The sequence below is a fragment of the Hemiscyllium ocellatum genome, chromosome 3, assembly GCF_020745735.1.
Source record: "Hemiscyllium ocellatum isolate sHemOce1 chromosome 3, sHemOce1.pat.X.cur, whole genome shotgun sequence".
Classification (NCBI taxonomy): Eukaryota; Metazoa; Chordata; class Chondrichthyes; order Orectolobiformes; family Hemiscylliidae; genus Hemiscyllium; species Hemiscyllium ocellatum.
This window is the reverse complement of record NC_083403.1, coordinates 2799653-2826473: the sequence shown is the minus strand read 5'-3', so window position 1 is coordinate 2826473 and position 26821 is coordinate 2799653. Positions and strand designations below refer to the sequence as shown.

At 52.5% G+C, this 26821-nt stretch overlaps 1 protein-coding gene across 9 annotated transcripts in view; it reads right to left on the bottom strand.

Annotated features, from left to right (window-relative positions):
- Window positions 1–10404: 10404 nt before the first annotated feature.
- LOC132830202 (equilibrative nucleoside transporter 1-like) overlaps window positions 10405–26821 on the bottom strand; it is a 245423-nt gene continuing 229006 nt past the window's right edge. For all 9 annotated transcript variants that reach the window (XM_060847769.1, XM_060847762.1, XM_060847778.1 and 6 more), the window contains 2 exons: window positions 15861–16057; window positions 10405–12554 (listed from right to left, as the gene is read on the bottom strand). In XM_060847769.1, coding sequence (XP_060703752.1) covers window positions 12443–12554; window positions 15861–16057 — 309 coding nt within the window. In that variant the 3' untranslated portion in view covers window positions 10405–12442. The remainder of the gene's footprint in view (window positions 12555–15860; window positions 16058–26821) is intronic.

The window sequence follows — 26821 nt, the reverse complement described above, 5'->3', positions numbered from 1 at the left end:
AGAATCCTTCCGAATATCCCTCAAAATTTGACTTTTTGAACGCTGGGATTCTCTCTCTTGTATTTCTGAATTACGACAAAAGTCTTGGGATGGCATTCCGGATTAGTGGTGCTGGAAGAGCACAGCAGTTCAGGCAGCCATCCGAGGAGCAGCGAAATCCATTGGATGCTGCCTGACCTGCTGTGCTCTTCCAGCACCACTAATCCGGAATCTGGTTTCCAGCATCTGCAGGAATGGCATTGTCATTCGGAGTCTCAGTGAGAGGGCAATGCTGTAATGTGTGCTGTCTGCCACTATGGGGCACCCTTACATTGAGTCTGCATTGGATTAACGATGAGACTGGGTGTGGGTACAGTGAGCAAATTTCAGAAACAAAAGACAATAAGAAATTAAACATGTCTGATGAAATTCTTACTTATTTCCCACTAATTCAACCATTTATCATTAGCACCGTATTAACCCAAAAGCAGGTATCTTTGACCCTGGCACCAGGGAGAGGCCACAGCATTCTGATGAGTCATCTTTGGCAGAGATGACTATCTGTGTCCCTGACAAAGACAGTCCCTATCACCATCGACTGCTTGTAACCTGACACAGGGCCAGGCTTGGAACCAGAAACCAGCACCTCTCAGTGCTACATTCCCCTGACAGTCAATCACCCCCTACATTGTCCTAACCAGTATACTTATCATAGAATCCCTACAGTGTGGAAATAGGCCCTTCAGCCCAACAAGTCCACACTAACCCTCTGAAGAGTAACCCACCCAGACCCATTCCCCCTACCATAATTTACCCCTGACTAATACACCTAACCTACCCATCCCTGATGAGGATCAAAAACAGATCTTTTGGTTTCACTAGTCCATGCCGACCAGATATTCTAAATTAATCTCGTCACATTTGCCACTATTTGGCCCATATCCACCTAATTCCTTCCTATTTATGTTACCATCCAGATGCCTTTTAAATGTTGTAATTTTATCTCCCTCCACCACTTCCTCTGGCAGCTCATTCCACATACACACTACCCTCTGCATGAAAAAATTGCCTTTAGATTCCTTTTAAATCTCTTCCCTCTCACCTTAAACCTATGCCCTCTAGTTCTGAACTCCCCCACCCTGAGGAAAAGACCTTGGCTAGTTACCCTATCCATGCCCGCCATGATTTTATAAACTTCTATAAGGTCACCCCTCAGCCTCCAACACTCCGGGGAAAACAGCCTGTTCAGCTTCTCCCTGTAGCTCAAATCCTCCAACCTGCATGACATCCTTGTAAATCTTTTCTGAACCCTTTGAAGTTTCACAACATCTTTCCGATAGGAAGGAGACCAGAACTGCACACAATATCCCAACAGTGGCCTAACCAATGTCCTGTATGGCCGCAACATGACCTCCCAACCCCTGTACTCAATACTCTGACCAATAAAGGAAAGCATACCAAACGCCTTCTTCACTATCCTATCTATCTGCGACTCCACTTTCAAGGAGCTATGAACCTGCACCCCAAGGTCTCTGTGTTCAGCAACACTCCCTAGGACCTTTATATTTAAAAAGTTTAAGCAAGAAGAAGTAAATCTCAGTTAGACACAAAAAAAACTTTGCCCTAATCAATATTGTAGAGTCACAATAAAAACAGATTAAGTTTTATAAGTTTCGTTAGTCTTAAAAATAAACACTAAGCTGTCTCAGGCTCTGAGATTCCCAACTGTGAGTAGGTCTTCCCAAAGTCAGCCTGACATTTCCCAGTGTGTTTGTCTTGGATGGAACTCTGATTTTCTGAGGTGTCCATTCACAGTCAGTTAGCTGTGTCGGTTCCACCGCTTGGCTCTTTGATTTTATTTTGTTTGAAGTATCATTGCTTTTGATCTTTCTTATTAAAGTTCTAAAAACAAAGCAAAAAACTTATGAAAACAATAATTATTGCCCCAAGAAATGAAGGAAGTCAGTCAACTCGTACAGCCAGGATTCTCTCCTCTCCACCATGGAGAAGGTGCAGAATATTCTCAAAGTGAGAGTGAAACAGCAGGGTGTCGTTGCACACTTTGGTACCAATAATGTAGGAAGAGAAAGGGATGAGGTTCTGAAGGGGGAATGTAGGAAGTGAGGCAGAAAGTTGAAAAGTAGGTCCTCGAGGGTAGGAATATCTGGATTACTCTCAGTGCAACATACTAATGCAGGTCCCTTCTACCCCAGGAGAGATTCCAATGATCCAAAAACGTGAATCCCCACCAGTTCCTCAGCCACATGTTTGTGAGAATAGGAATAGGAGGAGAGAGCAGATGAATGTGTGGTTGAGGAATTGGCGCAGGGGACAAGGATACAGATCTTTCGATCATTGGAATCTCTTCTGAAGCCGAAGTGACTGTATAAGAAGGGCAAGTTGCACCTGAATGGAAAGTGGACCAACACATGATTAGATTTCCTACAGTGTGTGGAAACAGGCCCTTCGGCCCAACCAGTCCCCACCAACCCTCCAAAGAGTAACCCACCCAGACCCATTTCCCTCTGACTGATGTGCCTAACACTACAGGCAATTTAGCATGGCCAATTCACCTGACCTGCACATCTTTGGACTGTGGGAGGAAACTGGAGCACCCGGAGGAAACCCACACAGACATGGGGAGAATGTGCAAACTCCACACAGACAGTCACCCGAGGCTGGAATCGAACCTGGGACCCTGGTGCTGTGAGGCAGCAGTGCTAGCCTAAATATTGGTGGGAAAATTTGGTCATGCTACCCAGAAGACTTTAAACTAGTAAGGGCGGTGGGAGAGACATGAAGAGATAGTGAGAAAAGAGATAAGTCTGAGGTTGTAGAGTTGAGAAAAAAAGCAAATCAAATAGTCAAGCCAGGCAAGAGCAGAGCAGAGAATGAGGTAAGTTGGAAGGCTTGTTTTCAGACGTTTCGTCACCATACTAGGTAACACCTTCAGTGTAGTGAGAGTGAGGGCTGCAGATGGTGGAGATCAGAGTGGTGCTGGAAAAGCACAGCAGGTCAGGCAGCATCCGAGGAGCAGGAAAATTGACGTTTTGGGCTGGTTAAGGGCTTCCTTTTGCCTAAAAAGTCAATTTTCCTGCTCCTCGGATGCTGCCAGATCTGCTGTGCTTTTCCCGCACCACTCTGATCTAGACCAACACCTTCAGTAAGACTCCAGCTAAAATGATTGCATTTATTTCAGTACAAGGGGCCTGTCAAGTAAGGTAGATGAACTCAGGGCATGGTTAGGAACATGGCACTGGGGTATCATAGCAATTACAGAAACATGGCTCAGGGATGGGCAGGACTGGCAGCTTAATGTTCCAGGGTATAGATGCTACAGGAAGGACAGAAAGGGAGGCAAGAGAGGAGGGGGAGTGGTGTTTTTGGCTAGGGGTAATATTACAGCTGTACTTAGGGAGGATATCTCTGGGAGAACATTCAGGGAAGTTATTTGGGTGGAACTCTGAAATAAGAAAAGGATAATCACCTTATTGGGATTGTACGATAGCCCCCCCAATAGTCAGAGAGAAATTGAGAAGCAAATTTGTAAGGAGATCTCAGACATCTGTAAGAATAATAGGTTGGTCATGGCAGGGGATTTTAACTTTCCAAACATAGACTGGGACTGCCAGAGTATTTAGGGACAGGATGGAAAAGAATTCGTTAAGTGTGTACAGGAAAAGTTTCTTATTCAGTATGTGGGTGTACCTACTAAAGAAAGGGCAAAACGTGACCTACTGTTGGGAAATAATTCAGGGCATGTCATTGAGGTGTCAATGGGGGAACAGTTTTGGGCCAGTGATCATAATTCGATTAGTTTTAAAATAGTTATGGAAAAGGACATACCTGATCTAAAAGTTAAAGTTGTAAATTGGAGTAAGACTGATTTTGACAGTATTAGGCGAGAACTTTCACAAGTTGATGGGAAGAGGCTATTCACGGGTAAAGGGGCAGTTGGAATGTGAGAAGCCTTCAAGAATGAGCTAGCAAGAGGCAGCATGTTCGGGTTAGTGTGAGGGGCAAGGCTGGTAAGTGTAGGGAATGCTGGTTGATGAGAGAAATTAATACTCTGGTCAAGAAAAAAACCAGGAGCCATAGGGCAGGTATAGACAGCTAGGATCGAGACGGAAATTAGGAGAGCAAAGAGATTCTACAAATACGTTAAGGACAAAAGAGTAACTAGGGAGAGAATAGGGCCCCTCAATATCAGTAAGACCACCTGTGGGTGAGATACTAAATGAGTATTTTGTGCCAGTATTTAGTGTGGGGAATGATATAGAAGAGAGAGAATTTGGAGAAATAAATACTGATGTCCAGAAAAGTGTCCATATTACAGAGGAGGTGTTGGACATCTTAAGATGCTTAAGGTGGATAAATCCCTGAGACCTGATCAGCTGTATTCCAGAACTTTGGGAGGAAGCTAGGGAAGTGATTACTGGGCCCCTTGCTGAGATATTTATATCATCGATAGCCACGGAGCTTGGCTAACGTGGTGCCATCGTTGGAGAAAGGTTTATAGGAAAATGGGCCAAATGCGGTAAAATGGGACTGGTTCAGCATGGGTGAGTGGGGCTGAAGGGCGTGTAAAGCAGCAATGTAGACCTTTCCCATCCACGTTCCTGTCCTCTACCTGTGACACCACCTTCAAAGATGCGCCCCTCAGTCTTTCTGTTCGACAACACTGTAAGTCCTGCCCTGGTTACCTTTCCAAAATGCAACATCTCACAATTATTGAAATTAAACTCTGCCCACTGGCTCAATTGATCTCATTGTTGTCTTAGATAGTCTTAAGTAGACTTCCTGGGTAACCAATTACTGAATTCTTGATGAGACTGTAAACGGGTCTTCAGGGGTTTATGGACAGTACTGTCCTTGAACTTGGGCTATGGCCAAGTCCCCAGTGGATAATATTTGTAGCTTCCATTTGTTGAAAAAAATGTGTTGCTGGAAAAACGCAGCAGGTCAGGCAGCATCCAAGGAGCAGGAGAATCGACCTTTCGGGATAAGCCTGAAGAAGGGCTTATGCCCGAAACGTCGACTCTCCTGCTCCTTTGATCATGCCTGACCTGCTGCGCTTTTCCAGCAACACATTTTTCAGCTCTGATCTCCAGCATCTGCAGTCCTCACTTTCTCCTAGCTTCCATTTGTTGCCAAGGAAGGGCAGTAGGAGTCAGAGGCTGCAAGGTTCCTGAACTGGATGGGAGGTTTCTCCATGATACAGTCAGGAGCAATACTTGTGGTCATAGTTTCATCCACAAACAAGGCTACGGAGACAGGCAGATCACATACTGCCCAGGTCAAAGGGCACAGTCCCCTCAGGAGAGGAGTTTTCAAATAAACCAGCCCAATGATGAGGAATTGATGTAGCTAAATTGTGTCACTGGTCCTACAGTGGCCCCAATGAAGATAAAACCCCAGGGAAATGGCCACCCCCTAGACACAGAGGTAGATAAGGGCACTACTGTATCTGAAGAAACCTTGAGGAAACGCTGATGGGGTTCTTGCCTTTAAGCCTGTGGGATACCAAGGCTAGGCTGGCCACATGCACTAGGGAACCCTGGATTATTATCGGGGCCGTGGGTTATGTCGAGGTAACCGACAGTCTGACTCTCCTTACCGGTGGTACAAGGACCAGGGAGGCTCTAGAAATTTTGTCTGGATTGGCAACAGCTTTTGAAAATGAGTCCTAGGGATCGAGATGAAGCCTTTGGGAAGTGCCCTGAATTATTTCAAGAGGGCTTTGGGAAGATAAAAGCCATCAGGGCCAAGATTTATGTAATCCCAGAGGCCCAACCTAAACACTTCAACGCACAATCACTTCACAGTGCCCTATGTTCCAGAGGACAGGCTAAATTGGAACTTGGCATCTTATTCCCAGTACAATTGGTCAAATGGGCAGTGCCAGTAGCCCCAGTACACAAACTAGACTGTCTCTGTGGGGTTTTGAGTTGATGGTAAACAGAACTTACAACTTAGTCAGTTAGCCTTTGCCATGCATGAGGACTTGTATGGAAAGCTGGCTGGGATCTACATACTTTCAAAATTGAGTATGAGCCACACGTACCTCCAGCTGGAGCATGAGGGGTCATCCAGAAAGTACATCCCTATAAATACTCACAAAGGACTGGATAAGTATGTGCATCTGGAAGCAGCTGGTTGGATGGCTTTCTGGAGATTGGGATCTGGATCAGTCAGTAACGATATCATGTATGAGTACACTTCGGGGTGGTGCCATCTTTCCAAGTGTGTTGGTGAACATTCTCCAATGGCTCCCAGTGTGGCGGTCTGTCTGGATGACACTTTAACCTCTGCAGGGCTACTACGGCAAAGGAACACGAGGAGAGTTTGGTGGAGGTCTAATAGTGTTTCTCTGAGGCTGGCATCATGCTAAAAGGGGGACAACATGTATTCCAGGTAAACCAGGTAATGTACCTGAGGTACGGAGTCAACAACGACAGACCATATGCTGTCCAAGAGAAAGTGAAAGCCAGAAAAAGGGCCTCCAACGCTAAGGAATGTAACAGAGTTGAAGATTTTCTTGGTTTCAAAGATTACTAGGGAGAGACGTTACTCATGTAAGGAATTTTGATGGTGGCTGTGCTGGAATCCTTGGAGTCATCCTTAAAACAACACCAACAGTATTGTAGCTGGTTCAAACCAGGAAGGAGCCTTCTACAGGAGCGATCGCTTCAGTGGACATGTGCTCTGCAGTGACCTCTCAACCGTCTTCATGGAAGTGAGTTCGCACACTTTATAAACCCCTGACCAGTCCTGCAACGGCACAGGCATGGGACCAAGGGCAAAGCAGTACAAAGACCCCATCAGAATGGGGGGGTGAGGGGGGTGGAGGACCCTCAGAATAAGGGTGGAGGATTGTGACAATCTCTACAGAGGAAATCACTACTTAATCTTCCTGTGCAGCCTGTTGGCTCGGGGTTCCTGGGTCAATCAGATGTTTGTACGCAAGGCCATATGCGTACACTGAACCATCAAAAGGGGAGGGAGGGGAGGTCAGGTTTTTTTTTTAAAAAACGCCCCATTTTATGGCTTTCACTTTCTCTTGCACAGTGTGTAATCTGAGTGGTGCTGGAAGAGCACAGCAGGTCAGGCAGCATCCGAGGAGCAGGAAAATCGACGTTTCGGGCAAAAACCCTTCATCAGGAATACAGGCAGGAAGCCTCCCAGGGTGGAGAGATAAATGGGAGAAGGTGGGGCTGGGGAGAAGGGAGCTGTTAATCTGTTCTTGTTGACTCTGTACCTCAGAGTTACCTCATTTCATGGAATCTGCTGGAAGCTGTTGGCATTGATCATTGTCTTTGGAATTCAAGCAAAGAAGATCCCTATGTGTCTTAATTCAACTCAACATTCAGGAAAGGCTTGGAACTCACCGCTGTTATCAAATTGGCAAATTAGAATTTTCTTTTCATTGATCCCCTTGAATGTTTCTGCCTGTCCGTCAACGTGAGTAGGGGGTTATGATGGAAGAAGGTCATAGACAGAAATGAAATTACCTTGTTGTTTGCTGCGCTAAACTTACAGCATTGATAAGAACTTGCCAACTTTTATTTAAGCCACAAACTTGTAAATTCTGGTTAGGATCAGTCGGGAATGTTTGAGGATTATTGAATGTTTTAATTTCACGGTGTTGTGAATCCAGTGAAAGTGAGGCTGATTGAGTTTGGGCTTGCTGTCCCTGTGTTGTAATGGTTGTAAGAAAGATGAATCAGCATCATACCGATCCCTCCTCAGAGAGAGGCAACGGTGGTGAGTTTAACCTCAGGGTTCGCCTTGCCACAGGCCAGGGTCGAAAAGGTGGGACCTTCCAGTGCAGGAATTGAATCCACTTTGTTGACATCTCTCTGCATCTCTAACTAGCCATCAGGTCTTTCATCCAAACTACAATAGTGTTCTGTATGTGTAAACATCAGCTCGCATAAGTAAGAAATGCCTTTGAGTTTGTTGGAACTGTTGGGAAAGCGTTCCATTCCTGGGAACCATTCTCGTGAACCTCCTCTGAACACACTCCATGGCCAGTCCATCCTCCCTGTGATATGGGGCCCAACACTGCACACAATACTCCAAATGTGGTCTGACCGGAGCCTTACAGAGCATCAGAAGGTACATCCCTGCTTTTATATCCAAGTCCTCTCACAATAAATACCAACATTGCACTTGCCTTCCTAACCACTGACTCAATCTGCAAGGTTACCGTGAGAGAATCCTGGACTAGAACTCCCAAGTCTCTTTGCACTTCAGCCTTCTGAATTTTCTCTGCATTTAAAAAGTAGTCCCTGCTTCTATTCTTCCGACCAAAGTGCATGACCTCACACTTTCCCACATTGTACTCCATCTGCCACTTCTTTTCCCACTCTCCTAACATGTTCAAATCCTCCTGCAGCCTCCCCACCTCCTCAATGCTACCTGTCCCTCTATCTGTCTTTCAATCATCTAGCAAACATAGCCAGAATGTCCCCAGTTCCTTCATCTCAATCGTTAATGTATAAAGCGAAAAGTTGTGGTTCCAACACTGACCCTTGTGGAACACCACTTGGCACCGGCTGCTATTTTGAGAAGGACCCTTTTATCCCCACTCACTGCTTTCTGTCAGACAGTAAAAAATGAGGTCTGCAGATGCTGGAGATCAGAGCTGAAAATGTGTTGCTGGTTAAAGCGCAGCAGGTCAGGCAGCATCCAAGGAACAGGAAATTCGACGTTTCGGGCCAGAGCCTGATGAAGGGCTTATGCCCGAAACGTCGAATTTCCTGTTCCTTGGATGCTGCCTGACCTGCTGCGCTTTAACCAGCAACACATTTTCAGCTCGTTTCTGTCAGATAGCCAAGGTTCTAGCCATGCTAGCATCTTGCCTCCAACACCATGGACCCTTCTCTTACCCAGCAGCCTCCTGTGTGGCACCTTGTTAAAGTCCAGGTACATCACATCCATTGGCTCCCCTTGGTCTAACCTTGGTACTTTCTCAAAGAACTCTAGCAGACTGGTCAGGCATGACCTCCCCCACGATGAAACCATGCACTATTTTACCATACACTTCCATCCTTCACAATGGATTCCAGGATTTTCCATCTCCCAATTGAAGATCATTTCTTGCTACTGTCCGTATTCCATTCCATTCCAACAGGGCTAGCCTTCCCTTCCTTCCTGACTCTCCTTTCAACAAGTCACAAGTGCCGGAATATTTTGTTCCCAGCTTTGATCTCGCTGTGACCCTGTCTCTGTCACGTACCTGTTAACCGAGTGTTTGTGTTTTTAACTCATTTATTTGTCCAGCCTCCATGATCAGCATCTTCCAGACAGGGAGTGAAGGTTGGAACCGGGATGGAGATGGGGGGAATAGACAGGATCCAGGAAGGAGGTTGTAGGAGAGAGCTAGAGGAGAACCAGGCTGGGGGACAGAGCTGGGCAGTTTGGGGGCAGGGTTTGGGGGGAGCATGGAGGGCTGAGAGATGGCCTCCTGTCTCTTTGACCCTTCTTGTCCCACCCAGACCTGAGCTCGGGGATCTCCTCCACTTACCCTGGTTTCTGGGCCCTCTGCTTATCTCAGTCTGGAGGCTCTCCCCTGACTCCATGCCTGGCAGTGTAGAATCAGGACTGGGAACGGTGCATGTGTACTCAGTGACCATGCAGGGTTTCCCACACTGGCTGGTGTCAGCAAACACTGGCGAAATGTTCAGACTTTAAAGATATAGAGGGATGTAGGAAGAAAGTGTCACAGTAAAGGATCAGCTGTGATCATACTGAACAGCTAGGCACATTGGATGGGCTGAATGGTCTACTCTTTGTTTCTGGTCAAGCTGTACTGATGAGTCGAAACATGCCACTAGTGGAACTAGAGACTGCATTGCAGAGCCCAATGAAACTCTTTCCAGTGCTATATCCAGAGGAAGGGGGTCTGATATCATTGGGAAAGGAATCAGACAGAAGCTTGGTGTTGCTTTGTGAACACAGTGGGTTGTTTTTGACTGTGTTAGTAGAATGGTGGAAGGCGTGCGAGTTTGAGATTAGATTAGATTACTTACAGTGTGGAAACAGGCCCTTCGGCCCAACAAGTCCACACCGACCCGCCGAAGCGCAACCCACCCATACCCCTACATTTACCCCTTACCTAACACTATGGGACAATTTAGCATGGCCAATTCACCTGACCCACACATCTTTGGACTGTGGGAGGAAACCGGAGCACCCGGAGGAAACCCACGCAGACACGGGGAGAATGTGCAAACTCCACACAGTCAGTCGCCCGAGTCGGGAATTGAACCCGGGTCTCAGGCGCTATGAGGTAGCAGTGCTAACCACTGTGCCACCGTGCCACCCACTAACACAAACTGAGTTACACAAACTGAAATAGATGTTATTCCTCCTTCATGTTGATACATTTACTCTGGGGATCAATAAATCAAAACCATCAAGTTCATTCACACAAGCAAGTTTATTTCATGCCTCCTCAGTCTAAGCCTACACACATCACACTCATGTATTCCAGCAGGCTGGTTATTTGGATTGGCTGAGACTCAGGGGAAAAGAACAATCAGTCCCCCCTGAATGCAGTCTCCAAGTAGCAGGGCGTAGCTACCTCCGCCTGAGCTAGCCTTCTGGAGATGTTGCCCTCTTCCCCCCCCGGTGGGTTCCTGTAGCCTGCATGATCAGGGGGTTCTGGGAGGTCAGTACCACCTCTGGCTCTCAGTCCATTGGCCATCTGACTCCCGGCAGGTGTCACCAGTACGTCACGAGCCCCACAACTGGTTGAACTTCCACGGTCCACGGAACCTGACTGTTTCAAATTCCTGTCTCATTTGTTTCAGCTTCGGCCTTTCTGAAAGGCAACAAGACATTACCTCAGCCCTTTTAACCCACGACCTCCAAGCAGTCTGTGTCCTCGTTTGCTTCCTGGTTGGAGTTAGTAACATGTTTAGCAGTTATTGCAACTAGACCTTGAGATGCCACCATTTTCATGGCCGGTTTAGGGATCTGCAAAGTTCCATCTCATACACTTATTCAACATATTGTGATTTATTTTCGATCTCTGCCCCCTAACTTGCAGGTGTGTTCCCTGTACTTTTTGGGTCAGTTGATGTGCCATTCATGTGGCTAACTTATATAGTGGTTCCTTACAGGGATTAGATTGCATACTGTATTTAGTTTTACAGATATATATATATATATAGAGCACATAAAAATAGTTTATTAAAACAATTTGAGAGAGTTATTGCTGATATTCTGTCCTCTGACAGATCTGTCTATATTGCCTAAGGCTCCTATTTGTTGAAACACTTGGATTATAATAGTTTAATACTGTGAAAGTTGACATCAGCCCCTGCCATCCCCCCTCCCCCTTGCTGCGAAGGGACTAACAAATGTTAAAATAGATGCAAAATACTGCAGATCTTGGAGATCTGAAATAAAAACAGGGAGATCCAGGAAAGCTGAGTGGGTCTGGCAGTGTCTGTGCAGAAAGGGCCAGACCGGACCCAAAACGTTGACTGTTTCTCTCTCTGCATGGATGCTGGGGTTTCTCCAGCAATCTGCACAGTTACTCTGAGTAAGGTCAGTCCAGTTTGGGAGCCCTGACCTGTGATGGGGCTTACTGGTGAATACAGTGTCTGGAGGGATGGTCTGTGCTTTGGGCTGCGCCCAGGTAGTGGGAGCTGGGAGTGCTTACCCAGATCAGGCGGGAGGGTATCCCATTGTCACTGGCCTGCAACAGCCTGCCCGTGCATCTTGCCCCTCTGCAAGGGCAATTAAGGATGGGAAAGATGTGCTCCCTCTTGGCCATCCCAGAACAAAAATCCAGTGGAGCTGCCCTGCGCTCTGGGACATTGAGGCCAGACATCACATTCAGTTGAAGGGCTGGAAATCCCCTCCCCCTGAAGTTTAGCTTGGTGCTTTTCTCTGGCAAATTAAGGGGACTCAGTAACGTCCCCAGACTCCATCCCTACCCCCTCCCCAACTCTCTCAACTCCTTCGCTGCCCTCATTCCCCCACCCTCCCGATATAACCCCTGATATTTCAAGTTGCTGCTCAGACCAAGTCTGTGTATTGAGGAGAGTTGGCAGGAGGTGGGGGGAGGCAGGAATCAAGGTCGGGGGGGGGAGAAATGGAGTAGAGAAAGGCATCAGACAGCTCTCTGTGAGGAACTGTCTGTTAGTGATAAGTGGGGAGTGAGCTAGAAGGGGAAATGGGAGGGATAGATTGGCAGAGAGTCAATGGTGTAGCGAGGGCGGTGGGCATTGAGTCAGGTGAGAGAGAGAGAGAGAAGTGGGAGGGAGGTGAGTGCCTACCCTCACTCTCTCCAGCACACAACTGCGGCTTCCAATCACAGGTACACACAATGAGAAGGCAGCTGATTAAAACTGATATAAAAATGGGTAAAAACACAGTAAACAATAGGATCTGATCGTGTCGAACTCAAATTCCCACAGTCCACCCTCAGGTCTCCTGAGGATCTCTCTCAGACCAGGCCACGGAACAGAAAAGACAGACAGGCTCCAGTTGCCAGGCCCAGGGACAGGAAGAAGGCCATGATGGCTCCCGCTGTCTCTGCTTCAGTCGCAAACACATTCCTGTCAGGAAAGAGATAAAAATATTCATCAACCCACCAGCACAGGCCCCACCTCAAATCACAACGTTCTGCTTCCAATTTAACATCCAACTTCCAATCAAAACACACCCTGCATGGATGGGTAGGTGAGGGTGAGGGTTTGAGGTGAGGGTGGGTAGGTGAGGGTGAGGGTTGTGGTGAAGGTGATGTTTGAGGTGAGGGTGAGGGTTTGAGGTGAGGGTAAGGGTTTGAGGTGAGGGTGGGTAGGTGAGGGTGATGTTTGAGGTGAGGGTTTGAGGTGAGGGTGGGTAGGTGAGGGTAATGTTTGAGGTGAGGGTAAGGGTTTGAGGTGAGGGTGGGTAGGTGAGGGTGATGTTTGAGGTGAGGGTAAGGGTTTGAGGTGAGGGTGGGTAGGTGAGGGTGATGTTTGAGGTGAGGGTGGGTAGGTGAGGGTGAGGGTTGTGGTGAAGGTGATGTTTGAGGTGAGGGTGAGGGTTTGAGGTGAGGGTAAGGGTTTGAGGTGAGGGTGGGTAGGTGAGGGTGATGTTTGAGGTGAAGGTTTGAGGTGAGGGTGGGTAGGTGAGGGTGATGTTTGAGGTGAGGGTAAGGGTTTGAGGTGAGGGTGGGTAGGTGCGGGTGATGTTTGAGGTGAGGGTGAGGGTTTGAGTTACGGGTAGGTAGGTGAGGGTAATGTTTGAGGTGAGGGTAAGGCTAGGTGACGTTGAGGGTTTGGGTTGAGGGTGAGTAGGTGAGGGTGAGGATTGAGGTGAGGGTGGGTAGGTGAGGATGGGTAGGTGAGTGTGATGTTTGAGGTAAGGGTGAGGGTTTGAGATGAGGGTGGGGGTTTGAGGTGAGGGTGGGTAGGTGAGGGTGATGTTTGAGGTGAGGGTGAGGATTGAGGTGAGGGTTGACAGTGAGGGTGGGTAGGTGAGGGTGGGTAGGTGAGGGTGAGGTTTGATGTGAGGGTGGGTAGGTGAGAGTGAGGGTTTGAGGTGAGGGTGGGTAGATGAGTGTGATGTTTGAGGTAAGGGTGAGAATTGAGGTGAGCGTTCACGGTGTGGGTGAGGGTTGATGGTGAGTGTGGGTAGGTGAGGGTGATGTTTGAGGTGAGGATGGGTAGGTGAGGGTGAGGGTTGATGGTGAGGATGAGGGGTGACAGTGAGGGTGTGTCGGTGAGGGTGAGTGTTGAGGGTGAGGGTGGTGGTATGCAGGTGAGGGTGGTGGGTGAGGGTGGGTAGGTGAGTGTGAGGGTTGATGTTAAGGGTGAGGGTTGACGGTGAGGGGGGAAGGTTGAGATTGAGTGTTGAGGGTGAGGGGGAGGGTTGATGGTAAGGGTGAGGGTTGAGGGTTGAGGGTGATGTTGATGGTGACGGTGTGGGGTGAGGGTCGTGGGTGAGGGTCATGGGTGAGGGTCGAGGGTGAGGGTCGAGGGTAAGGGTCGAGGGTGGGGGTCGAGGGTGGGGGTCGAGGGTGGGGGTCGAGGGTGGGGGTCGAGGGTGGGGGTCGTGGGTGATTGTCGTGGGTGAGGGTCGAGGGTGAGGGTCGAGGGTGGGGGTCGAGGGTAGGGGTCGAGGGTAAGGGTCGAGGGTAAGGGTCGAGGGTAAGGGTCGAGGGTGGGGGTCGAGGGTGGGGGTCGTGGGTGGGGGTCGAGGGTGAGGGTCGAGGGTGAGGGTCGTGGGTGAGGGTCGAGGGTGGGGGTCGAGGGTGGGGGTCGAGGGTGGGGGTCGAGGGTGGGGGTCGTGGGTGAGGGTCGTGGGTGAGGGTCGAGGGTGATGGTCGAGGGTGGGGGTCGAGGGTGGGGGTCGAGGGTGAGGGTCGTGGGTGAGGGTCGTGGGTGAGGGTCGTGGGTGAGGGTCGTGGGTGGGGGTCGTGGGTGAGGGTCGTGGGTGAGGGTCGTGGGTGGGGGTCGAGGGTGGGGGTCGAGGGTGAGGGTCGAGGGTGAGGGTCGAGGGTGGGGGTCGAGGGTGGGGGTCGAGGGTGGGGGTCGAGGGTGGGGGTCGAGGGTGGGGGTCGTGGGTGGGGGTCGTGGGTGAGGGTCGAGGGTGGGGGTCGAGGGTGGGGGTCGAGGGTGGGGGTCGAGGGTGGGGGTCGAGGGTGAGGGTCGTGGGTGAGGGTCGAGGGTGAGGGTCGAGGGTGATGGTCGAGGGTGGGGGTCGAGGGTGAGGGTCGAGGGTGAGGGTCGAGGGTGAGGGTCGTGGGTGAGGGTCGAGGGTGGGGGTCGAGGGTGGGGGTCGAGGGTGAGGGTCGAGGGTGAGGGTCGAGGGTGGGGGTCGAGGGTGGGGGTCGAGGGTGGGGGTCGAGGGTGGGGGTCGAGGGTGATGGTCGTGGGTGATGGTCGTGGGTGATGGTCGTGGGTGATGGTCGAGGGTGGGGGTCGAGGGTGGGGGTCGAGGGTGATGGTCGTGGGTGATGGTCGAGGGTGGGGGTCGAGGGTGGGGGTCGAGGGTGGGGATCGAGGGTGGGGGTCGAGGGTGGGGGTCGAGGGTGGGGGTCGAGGGTGGGGGTCGAGGGTGATGGTCGTGGGTGATGGTCGTGGGTGAGGGTCGAGGGTGAGGGTCGAGGGTGAGGGTCGAGGGTGGGGGTCGAGGGTGGGGGTCGAGGGTGAGGGTCGTGGGTGAGGGTCGTGGGTGAGGGTCGAGGGTGAAGGTCGTGGGTGAGGGTCCTCCCCCTGTACTCCCACTGCACTCTCACTGTATTCCCACTGTACTCTGACTGAATTCCCACTGTACTCCCACTGTATTACCACTGTACTCGCAGTGTATTCCCACTTTATTCCCATTATACTCCAACTGTCCTCCCACTGAATTCCTACTGTATTCCCACTGTACTACCACTGTACTCCCACTGTACTATCACTGTACTCCCAGTGCCTCCCCCCCAATGTCCTCCCACTGTATTGCAACTGTAATCCCACTTTACTCCCAGTCACACTGTATTCCCACGGTACTCCCAGTGTATTCCCACTGTCCTCCCAATGCCGTCCCACTGAACTCCCACTATACTCCCACTGTATTCCCATTGTACTCCCACTGTATTCCCACTGTACTCCCACTGTATTCCCACTGTCTCCCCACTGCACTCCCAATGTATACCCACTGTACTCCCACTAAACTCCCACAGTATTCCCACTGAACTATCACAGTATTCCCACTGAACTATCACTGTATTCCCACTGTAATCCCCCTGCCCTCCCACTGTCCTCCCCTCCTGTCAAACAGCATCTACATCAGGAACCAACCCAGCTGCAAATCAAAGGAGCCTCAAACAGGCCAATGAGCTCCAGCTTCCAGTCTCTCTGGCTGCTGGCAGAAGATGCAGGAAGACTCACTTGGGTCCGTAGCACATGCAGAGGCTGGCCAGGTAACCATTGGAGAAGGCAAAGAACATCATGAAGACAATATACCAGGCGTCGTGAGTGAAGAAGACGGGCATCCGGCGGGGATGCACATTACACAGCATGAAGACAGGGATGAAGATGATCCGAGCAAGTACCAACACCGGCAGGAACTTGCTGTCCTTCCGAGGCTGACGGAAAGGAGAAGTGGGAATATTTAATACCCTCAAAGGGGCAGAAATCTCACCCAAGGCCCTTGCTGCAGAGTCCCAGAGAGAGGGAGGGAAACCCAGCAAGTGTTCAACCACATTCCACAGACTGAAACCAAACACCAGGGCAACCGAGCAACTACATTACTGAGGGAGTGCTGCACTGTCAGAGGGTCAGTACTGAGGGAGTGCCGCACTGTCAGAGGGTCAGTACTGAGGGAGTGCCGCACTGTCGGAGGGTCAGTACTGAGGGAGTGCCGCACTGTCAGAGGGTCAGTACTGAGGGAGTGCCGCACTGTCAGAGGGTCAGTACTGAGGGAGTGCCGCACTGTCGGAGGGTCAGTACTGAGGGAGTGCCGCACTGTCAGAGGGTCAGTACTGAGGGAGTGCCGCACTGTCAGAGGGTCAGTACTGAGGGAGTGCCGCACTATCAGAGGGTCAGTACTGAGGGAGTGCTGCACTGTGCGAGGGTCAGTAATGAGGGAGTGCCGCACTGTCAGATATACCCTAACGTTGTCCCCTTCCTCCTTCAGCACTGTAACAATTCCTCAAACTATTGAATGATTACTGAACAAGATGGCTATTTGGCCCATCATATTAACACAGGCTCTTTTTCAGTGCAGTGAGATCCTTTTCTCTTCTCTCTCTATGTATCTCGCTCTGTGTGTATGTCTCTCTGTGTCTTTCTCTCTCTCTCTCTCTCTCTCTCTCTGTCTGTCTGTTTCTCTCTCTGTCCCTCTCTCTCTGTTTCTCTCTCTCTCTCTCTCTGTCTGTCTCTCTTTCTGTGTCTCTCTCTCTGTCTGTCTCTCTCTCTCTCTGTCCCTCTCTCTCTGTCTCTCTGTTTCTCTCTCTCTCTCTCTCTGTCTGTCTCTCTTTCTGTGTCTCTCTCTCTGTCTGTCTCTCTCTCTCTCTGTGTCTGTGTGTGTGTTTGTGTGTGTGTCTCTCTCTGTGTCTCTTTCTCTCTCTCTGTGTCTGTCTCTCTCTCTCTGTGTCTGTCTCTCACTGTCTCTCTGTGTCTCTGTCTCTCGCTCTCTCTCTGTGTCTCTCTCTCGCTCTCCCTCTTTCTCTGTGCCTCTCTCTCTCTCTCTCTCTCTCTGTGTCTCTCTCGCTCTCTCTCTCTCTGTCTGTCTCTGTCTGTCTCTCTTTGCCTCTCTCTGTCTCCCTTACTGTTTCCGTGTCTGCCTGTATGCGTCAAATTATGGAATTTGTTCTGGTTAACTGTAATTACAAGATGATGATTATTTGGAAGAAATTGATTCCAGTTTCTGAGGCCAGTATTGCATCAATCTCGCTGTTCTGCAGTTTGTTATTTTGAACTAATCCCACAGAACCAGCCAATCCCACCCCCAGCTCTCCCCACATCCCCTTGACAGGAACACTCAAACCATCAATTAAAATAAACATTTCACATGGCCCCGTGGTTAGGACAGCCTACACACTCACAGCCTCCACACTCACAGCCTCCACACTCACAGCCTCCACACTCACAGCTTACACACTCACGGCCTCCACACTCACAGCCTCCACACTCACAGCCTCCACACTCACAGCCTCCACACTCACAGCTTACACACTCACGGCCTCCACACTCACGGCCTCCACACTCACGGCCTCCACACTCACGGCCTCCACACTCACGGCCACCACACTCACAGCTTACACACTCACAGCCTCCACACTCACAGCCACCACACTCACGGCTTACACACTCACGGCCTCCACACTCACGGCCTCCACACTCACGGCCTCCACACTCACGGCCTACACACTCACGGCCTACACACTCACAGCCACCACACTCACAGCCTCCACACTCACAGCCTCCACACTCACAGCCTCCACACTCACAGCTTACACACTCACAGCCTCCACACTCACGGCCTCCACACTCACGGCTTCCACCCTCACGGCTTCCACCCTCACGGCTTCCACCCTCACGGCCTCCACCCTCACGGCCTCCACCCTCACGGCCTCCACACTCACGGCCTCCACACTCACGGTCTCCACACTCACGGCCTCCACACTCACAGCCTCCACACTCACAGCCTCCACACTCACAGCTTACACACTCACAGTCTCCACACTCACAGCCTCCACACTCACAGCTTACACACTCACAGCCTCCACACTCACAGTCTCCACACTCACGGCTTCCACCCTCACGGCCTCCACCCTCACGGCCTCCACCCTCACGGCCTCCACCCTCACGGCCTCCACCCTCACGGCCTCCACACTCACGGTCTCCACACTCACGGCCTCCACACTCACGGCCTCCACACTCACGGCCTCCACACTCACGGCCTCCACACTCACAGCCTCCACACTCACAGCCTCCACACTCACAGCTTACACACTCACAGTCTCCACACTCACGGCCTCCACACTCACGGCCTCCACACTCACGGCCTCCACACTCACGGCCTCCACACTCACGGCCTCCACACTCACAGCTTCCACACTCACAGCTTCCACACTCACAGCTTCCACCCTCACAGCTTCCACCCTCACAGCCTCCACCCTCACAGCCTCCACCCTCACAGCCTCCACACTCACGGCCTCCACACTCACGGTCTCCACACTCACGGTCTCCACACTCACGGCCTCCACACTCACGGCCTCCACACTCACAGCCTCCACACTCACAGCTTACACACTCACAGTCTCCACACTCACAGCTTACACACTCACGGCCTCCACACTCACGGCCTCCACACTCACGGCCTCCACACTCACGGTCTCCACACTCACGGTCTCCACACTCACGGCCTCCACACTCACGGCCTCCACACTCACAGCCTCCACACTCACAGCTTACACACTCACAGTCTCCACACTCACAGCTTACACACTCACGGCCTCCACACTCACGGCCTCCACACTCACGGCCTCCACACTCACGGCCTCCACACTCACAGTCTCCACACTCACAGCCTCCACACTCACAGCTTACACACTCACAGCCTCCACACTCACAGCCTCCACACTCACAGCCTCCACACTCACAGCCTCCACACTCACAGCCTCCACACTCTCAGTCTCCACACTCACAGCCTCCACACTCACAGCCACCACACTCACAGCCACCACACTCACAGCCTCCACACTCACAGCCTCCACACTCACAGCCTCCACACTCACAGCCTCCACACTCACAGCCTCCACACTCACAGCCTCCACACTCACAGCCTTCACACTCACAGCCTTCACACTCACAGCTTACACACTCTCAGTCTCCACACTCACAGCCTCCACACTCACAGCTTACACACTCACGGCCTCCACACTCACGGCCTCCACACTCACGGCCTCCACACTCACAGCCTCCACACTCACAGCTTACACACTCACAGCCTCCACACTCACAGCCTCCACACTCACAGCCTCCACACTCACAGCCTCCACACTCACAGCCTCCACACTCACAGCCTCCACACTCACAGCCTCCACACTCACAGCTTACACACTCACAGTCTCCACACTCACAGCCTCCACACTCACAGCTTACACACTCACAGCCTCCACACTCACAGCCTCCACACTCACAGCCTCCACACTCACAGCCTCCACACTCACAGCCTCCACACTCACAGCCACCACACTCACAGCCACCACACTCACAGCCACCACACTCACAGCCTCCACACTCACAGCCTCCACACTCACAGCCTCCACACTCACAGCCTCCACACTCACAGCCTCCACACTCACAGCCTTCACACTCACAGCCTTCACACTCACAGCTTACACACTCTCAGTCTCCACACTCACAGCCTCCACACTCACAGCCTCCACACTCACAGCCTCCACACTCACAGCTTACACACTCACAGTCTCCACACTCACAGCCTCCACACTCACAGCTTACACACTCACAGCCTCCACACTCACAGCCTCCACACTCACAGCCTCCACACTCACAGCCTCCACACTCACAGTCTCCACACTCACAGCCACCACACTCACAGCCACCACACTCACAGCCTCCACACTCACAGCCTCCACACTCACAGCCTCCACACTCACAGCCTTCACACTCACAGCTTACACACTCTCAGTCTCCACACTCACAGCCTCCACACTCACAGCCTCCACACTCACAGCTTACACACTCACAGCCTCCACACTCACAGCCTTCACACTCACAGCTTACACACTCTCAGTCTCCACACTCACAGCCTCCACACTCACAGCCTCCACACTCACGGCCTCCACACTCACGGTCTCCACACTCACGGTCTCCACACTCACGGTCTCCACAATCACGGCCTCCACACTCACGGCCTCCACACTCACGGCCTCCACACTCACGGCCTCCACACTCACGGCCTCCACACTCACGGTCTCCACACTCACGGCCTCCACACTCACGGCCTCCACACTCACGGCCTCCACACTCACGGCCTCCACACTCACAGCCTCCACACTCACAGCTTACACACTCACAGTCTCCACACTCACAGCCTCCACACTCACAGCTTACACACTCACGGCCTCCACACTCACGGCCTCCACACTCACGGCCTCCACACTCACAGCCTCCACACTCACAGCCTCCACACTCACAGCTTCCACCCTCACAGCTTCCACCCTCACAGCCTCCACCCTCACAGCCTCCACCCTCACAGCCTCCACCCTCACAGCCTCCACACTCACGGCCTCCACACTCACGGCCTCCACACTCACGGCCTCCACACTCACGGCCTCCACACTCACGGTCTCCACACTCACGGTCTCCACACTCACGGTCTCCACACTCACAGCCTCCACACTCACAGCTTACACACTCACAGTCTCCACACTCACAGCCTCCACACTCACAGCTTACACACTCACGGCCTCCACACTCACGGCCTCCACACTCACGGCCTCCACACTCACAGCCTCCACACTCACAGCCTCCACACTCACAGCTTCCACCCTCACAGCTTCCACCCTCACAGCCTCCACCCTCACAGCCTCCACCCTCACAGCCTCCACCCTCACAGCCTCCACACTCACGGCCTCCACCCTCACGGCCTCCACCCTCACGGCCTCCACACTCACGGCCTCCACACTCACGGCCTCCACACTCACGGTCTCCACACTCACGGTCTCCACACTCACGGCCTCCACACTCACAGCCTCCACACTCACAGCCTCCACACTCACAGCTTACACACTCACAGTCTCCACACTCACAGCCTCCACACTCACAGCCTCCACACTCACAGCTTACACACTCACGGCCTCCACACTCACGGCCTCCACACTCACGGCCTCCACACTCACGGCCTCCACCCTCACGGCCTCCACCCTCACGGCCTCCACCCTCACGGCCTCCACACTCACAGCCTCCACACTCACAGCCACCACACTCACAGCCACCACACTCACAGCCACCACACTCACAGCCACCACACTCACAGCCACCACACTCACAGCCTCCACACTCACAGCCTCCACACTCACAGCCTCCACACTCACAGCCTCCACACTCACAGCCTTCACACTCACAGCCTTCACACTCACAGCTTACACACTCTCAGTCTCCACCCTCACGGCCTCCACACTCACGGTCTCCACACTCACGGTCTCCACACTCACGGCCTCCACACTCACAGCCTCCACACTCACAGCCTCCACACTCACAGCCTCCACACTCACAGCCTCCACACTCACAGCCTCCACACTCACAGCCTCCACACTCACAGCCTCCACACTCACAGCCTCCACACTCACAGCCTACACACTCACAGCCTACACACTCACAGCCTACACACTCACAGCCTACACACTCACAGTCTCCACACTCACAGCCTTCACACTCACAGTCTCCACACTCACAGCCTCCACACTCACAGCCTCCACACTCACAGCCTCCACACTCACAGCCTCCACACTCACAGCTTACACACTCACAGCCTCCACACTCACAGCCTCCACACTCACAGCCTCCACACTCACAGCTTACACACTCACAGACTCCACACTCACAGTCTCCACACTCACAGTCTCCACACTCACGGCCTACACACTCACGGCCTTCACACTCACGGCCTTCACACTCACAGCCTTCACACTCACAGCTTACACACTCACAGCCTCCACACTCACAGCCTCCACACTCACAGCCTCCACACTCACAGCCTCCACACTCACAGCCTCCACACTCACAGCCTCCACACTCACAGCCACCACACTCACAGCCACCACACTCACAGCCTCCACACTCACAGTCTCCACACTCACAGTCTCCACACTCACAGTCTCCACACTCACAGTCTCCACACTCACAGTCTCCACACTCACAGCTTACACACTCACAGCCTCCACACTCACAGCCTCCACACTCACAGTCTCCACACTCACAGCTTACACACTCACAGCCTTCACACTCACAGCCTCCACACTCACAGTCTCCACACTCACAGCTTACACACTCACAGCCTTCACACTCACAGCCTTCACACTCACAGCCTTCACACTCACAGCCTTCACACTCACAGCCTTCACACTCTCAGCCTCCACACTCACAGTCTCCACACTCACAGCTTACACACTCACAGCCTCCACACTCACAGCCTCCACACTCACAGCTTACACACTCACAGCTTACACACTCACAGCTTACACACTCACAGCCTACACACTCTCAGCCTTCACACTCACAGCCTACACACTCACAGCCTCCACACTCACAGCCTCCACACTCACAGTCTCCACACTCACAGTCTCCACACTCACAGCTTACACACTCACAGCCTTCACACTCACAGCCTCCACACTCACAGTCTCCACACTCACAGCTTACACACTCACAGCCTCCACACTCACAGCCTTCACACTCACAGCCTTCACACTCACAGCCTTCACACTCTCAGCCTCCACACTCACAGTCTCCACACTCACAGTCTCCACACTCACAGCTTACACACTCACAGCTTACACACTCACAGCCTACACACTCACAGCCTACACACTCTCAGCCTTCACACTCACAGCCTACACACTCACAGCCTACACACTCACAGCTTACACACTCACAGCCTCCACACTCACAGCCTCCACACTCACAGCTTACACACTCACAGCTTACACACTCACAGCTTACACACTCACAGCTTACACACTCACTCAGGGCTTTGAAATCTCTTCAGAACTTTGATATGTAGATGGAACCGGATGTGGCTGGACTCAGCACAGCTCTCACCCTGTCCACCCTCCCCTTCCTCACCCCCCCCTTCCTCACCCTCCCCTTCCTCACCCACCCTTCACCCTCCCCTTCCTCACCCCCCCTTCCTCACCCTCCCCTTCCTCACCCCCCTTCCTCACCCTCCCCTTCCTCACCCTCCCCTTCCTCACCCACCCTTCACCCTCCCCTTCCTCACCCCCCTTCCTCACCCTCCCCTTCCTCACCCCCCTTCCTCACCCTCCCCTTCCTCACCCCCCTTCCTCACCCTCCCCTTCCTCACCCCCTTCCTCACCCTCCCCTTCCTCATCCCCCCTTCTTCACCCTCCCCTTCCTCACTCCCTTCCTCACTCCCCTTCCTCACCCTCCCCTTCCTCACTCCCCTTCCTCACCCTCCCCTTCCTCATCCCCCCTTCTTCACCCTCCCCTTCCTCACTCCCCTTCCTCACCCCCCTTCCTCACCCCCCTTCCTCACCCCCCCTTCCTCACCCCCCTTCCTCACCCTCCCCTTCCTCACCCACCCTTCACCCTCCCCTTCCTCACCCCCCTTCCTCACCCTCCCCTTCCTCACCCCCCTTCCTCACCCTCCCCTTCCTCACCCCCCTTCCTCACCCTCCCCTTCCTCACCCACCCTTCACCCTCCCCTTCCTCACCCCCCTTCCTCACCCTCCCCTTCCTCACCCCCCTTCCTCACCCTCCCCTTCCTCATCCCCCCTTCTTCACCCTCCCCTTCCTCACTCCCCTTCCTCACTCCCCTTCCTCACCCTCCCCTTCCTCACTCCCCTTCCTCACCCCCCCTTCCTCACCCTCCCCTTCCTCACTCCCCTTCCTCACCCTCCCCTTCCTCACTCCCCTTCCTCACCCCCCCTTCCTCACCCCCCTTCCTCACCCTCCCCTTCCTCACCCACCCTTCACCCTCCCCTTCCTCACCCCCCTTCCTCACCCTCCCCTTCCTCACCCCCCTTCCTCACCCCCCCTTCCTCACCCTCCCCTTCCTCACCCCCCTTCCTCACCCTCCCCTTCCTCACCCTCCCCTTCCTCACCCCCCCTTCCTCACCCTCCCCTTCCTCACCCTCCCCTTCCTCACCCCCCTTCCTCACCCTCCCCTTCCTCACCCTCCCCTTCCTCACCCTCCCCTTCCTCACCCCCTTCCTCACCCTCCCCTTCCTCACCCTCCCCTTCCTCACCCTCCCCTTCCTCACCCTCCCCTTCCTCACCCCCCTTCCTCACCCCCCCTTCCTCACCCTCCCCTTCCTCACCCCCCTTCCTCACCCCCCCTTCCTCGCCCTCCCCTTCCTCATACCCCCCTTCTTCACCCTCCCCTTTCTCTCCATCCCCTCATTTTATTCATCCTTCACCTTCGCTCCCTCATTCCATCTTTCCTCCATGATCTTCCCTTTCCCTCATCCTCCTCACCTCCCCATTCCTCACCTCCCCACACCTTAGTCCCCACCCCTCAGTCCCCACCCCTTACCTCCCCACTCCTCACCCCTCCCCCCTCACCTTCCCTCCCTCAACATCCATCCTCTCCCCCACCTTCCCTCCCTCCACCTCCATTTCCATCCTCTCCCATCCTCTCCCCCTCACCCTCCTTCCCTCCACCTCCATCCTCTCCCCCTCACCCTCCTTCCCTCCACCTCCATCCTCTCCTATCCTCTCCCCCACCTTCCCTCCATACACCTCCATCCTCCCCCCCCACCTTCCCTCCATACACCTCCATCCTCCCCCCTCACCTTCCCTCCATACACCTCCATCCTCTCCCCCTCATTTTCCCTCCCCCTACCTTCTCCCTTCATAACAACATTCCCTGCTAAGACGGAGTCAGGTGGGGAGCAGTGGCAGGATCAGACAGAGCCACATGGATTTATGAAGGGGCCATGCTTGACAAATCTGTTGGAATTCGATGAGGATGTATCGAGTAGATTTGGTAAGGGGGAAACCACTCGATGTAGTATATTTGGCATTTCAAAAAGCATTTCACAAAGTCTTGCAAAAGAGATTATTGTGTAAGATTACAGGACATATGACTGGAGGAGGTGTTTTAGGATGGATAGCAAAGTGGTTGGCAGGCAGGAAACAAGGGGTAAGAATTAATGGGTCCTCCTCAGATTGGCAGGTAGTAATGAATGCGTGCCACAGGGATTGGTGCTGGACCCCAGCTGTTCACAAGATATATTCATGGTTTGGATGAGACAACAAAATATAACATCTCATCGTCTACAGATGATACCAAGTTGGATGGGAGGGTGAACTGTGAGGATACAGAGATTCTTCAGCATGGTCTGGGCAGGCTGAGGGAGTGGGGAAATACATGGCAGATGCAGTGTAATGTGGATCAATGTGAGGCGAGGGTCAGGAAGGCAGATGATGATCTGAATGGGGACAGATTGGGAAAGGGACTGGGGCAATGGCACCTGGGTGTCCTTGTACCCCAGTCTCTGAAAGTCAGCGTGCAGGTACAGCAGGCGGTGAGGAAGGGAAATGGGATGTGGGCCTTCATAGTGAGAGGGTTCGAGTCCAGGAGCAGGGAGGTCTTGCTGCAATTATACAGGGCCTTGGGGAGAGCACACCTGGAGTATTGTGGACAGGTTGGTCGGGTTGTTAAGAAGGCATACGGTGTGTGAGCTTTTGTTGATAGACGGATTGAGTTTCTGAACCACGAGGTCACTCTGCAGCTGTACAAAACTCTGGTGCGGCCGCACTTGGAGTATTGTGTACAGTTCTGGTCACCGCATTCTAGGAAGGATGTGGAAGCTTTGGAAAGGGTGCAGAGGAGATTTACTGGGATGTTGCCTGGTATGGAGGGAAGGTCTTACGAGGAAAGGCTGAGGGACTTGAGGCTGTTTTCGTTAGAGAGAAGAAGGTTGCGAGGTAACTTTAGTGAGACAATTAAGACAATGAGAGGATTAGTTAGGGTAATGGGGAAAAAAACTGGGAATGGAATTGAGAATGATCAGATTAGCTGTGAACTCCAGGGCAGGCTGGATGGGCTCAATGGCCACTCCTGCTCCTATCTCCTATGGTCTTGTAATTATGGTTAATTTTGGTGAAAAAAAAGTTCCACTTGGTTCAGTGGTGTCCTTTAGGGATGGAAATCTGCCAATCTTGAGCTGGTCTGGCCTACACGTGACTCCAGACTCACAGTGATGTGGCTGACTCTGAACTGTCCTCTGGTCAAACACCAGTGTAAAATGTTTGTTTAGTATCTCCCCTGTCTCCTGCAGAAGTACTCGCTGCAGAATTCCCAGTCTCGGACTTACTGCTGTTGCCAGGTTTTTTGTTTGGGTCAGTTAAGAATGGGTGATAAATCCCAGTGACTCCTACATCCCATGCACAAATATTTTGAAAATGCTGCTGTTGGCCTCCAGCAGAGTTACCCTGCCCCTTGTTCCCTGAGACACCAAAACCTCTGTGTGCCAGTGTTAAATACATTCACCGATGAACTGCTCACAACCAACGAGGCGCTGTGAAGCTCTGGAATTCTCCGCACTCCAGCACCGGGAATTGTCGTTGTTGAATACATTAAAGACTGAGCTCAGGAGACTTTTGGAATCAGGGGAGTGGAGGAAGCAACTGAT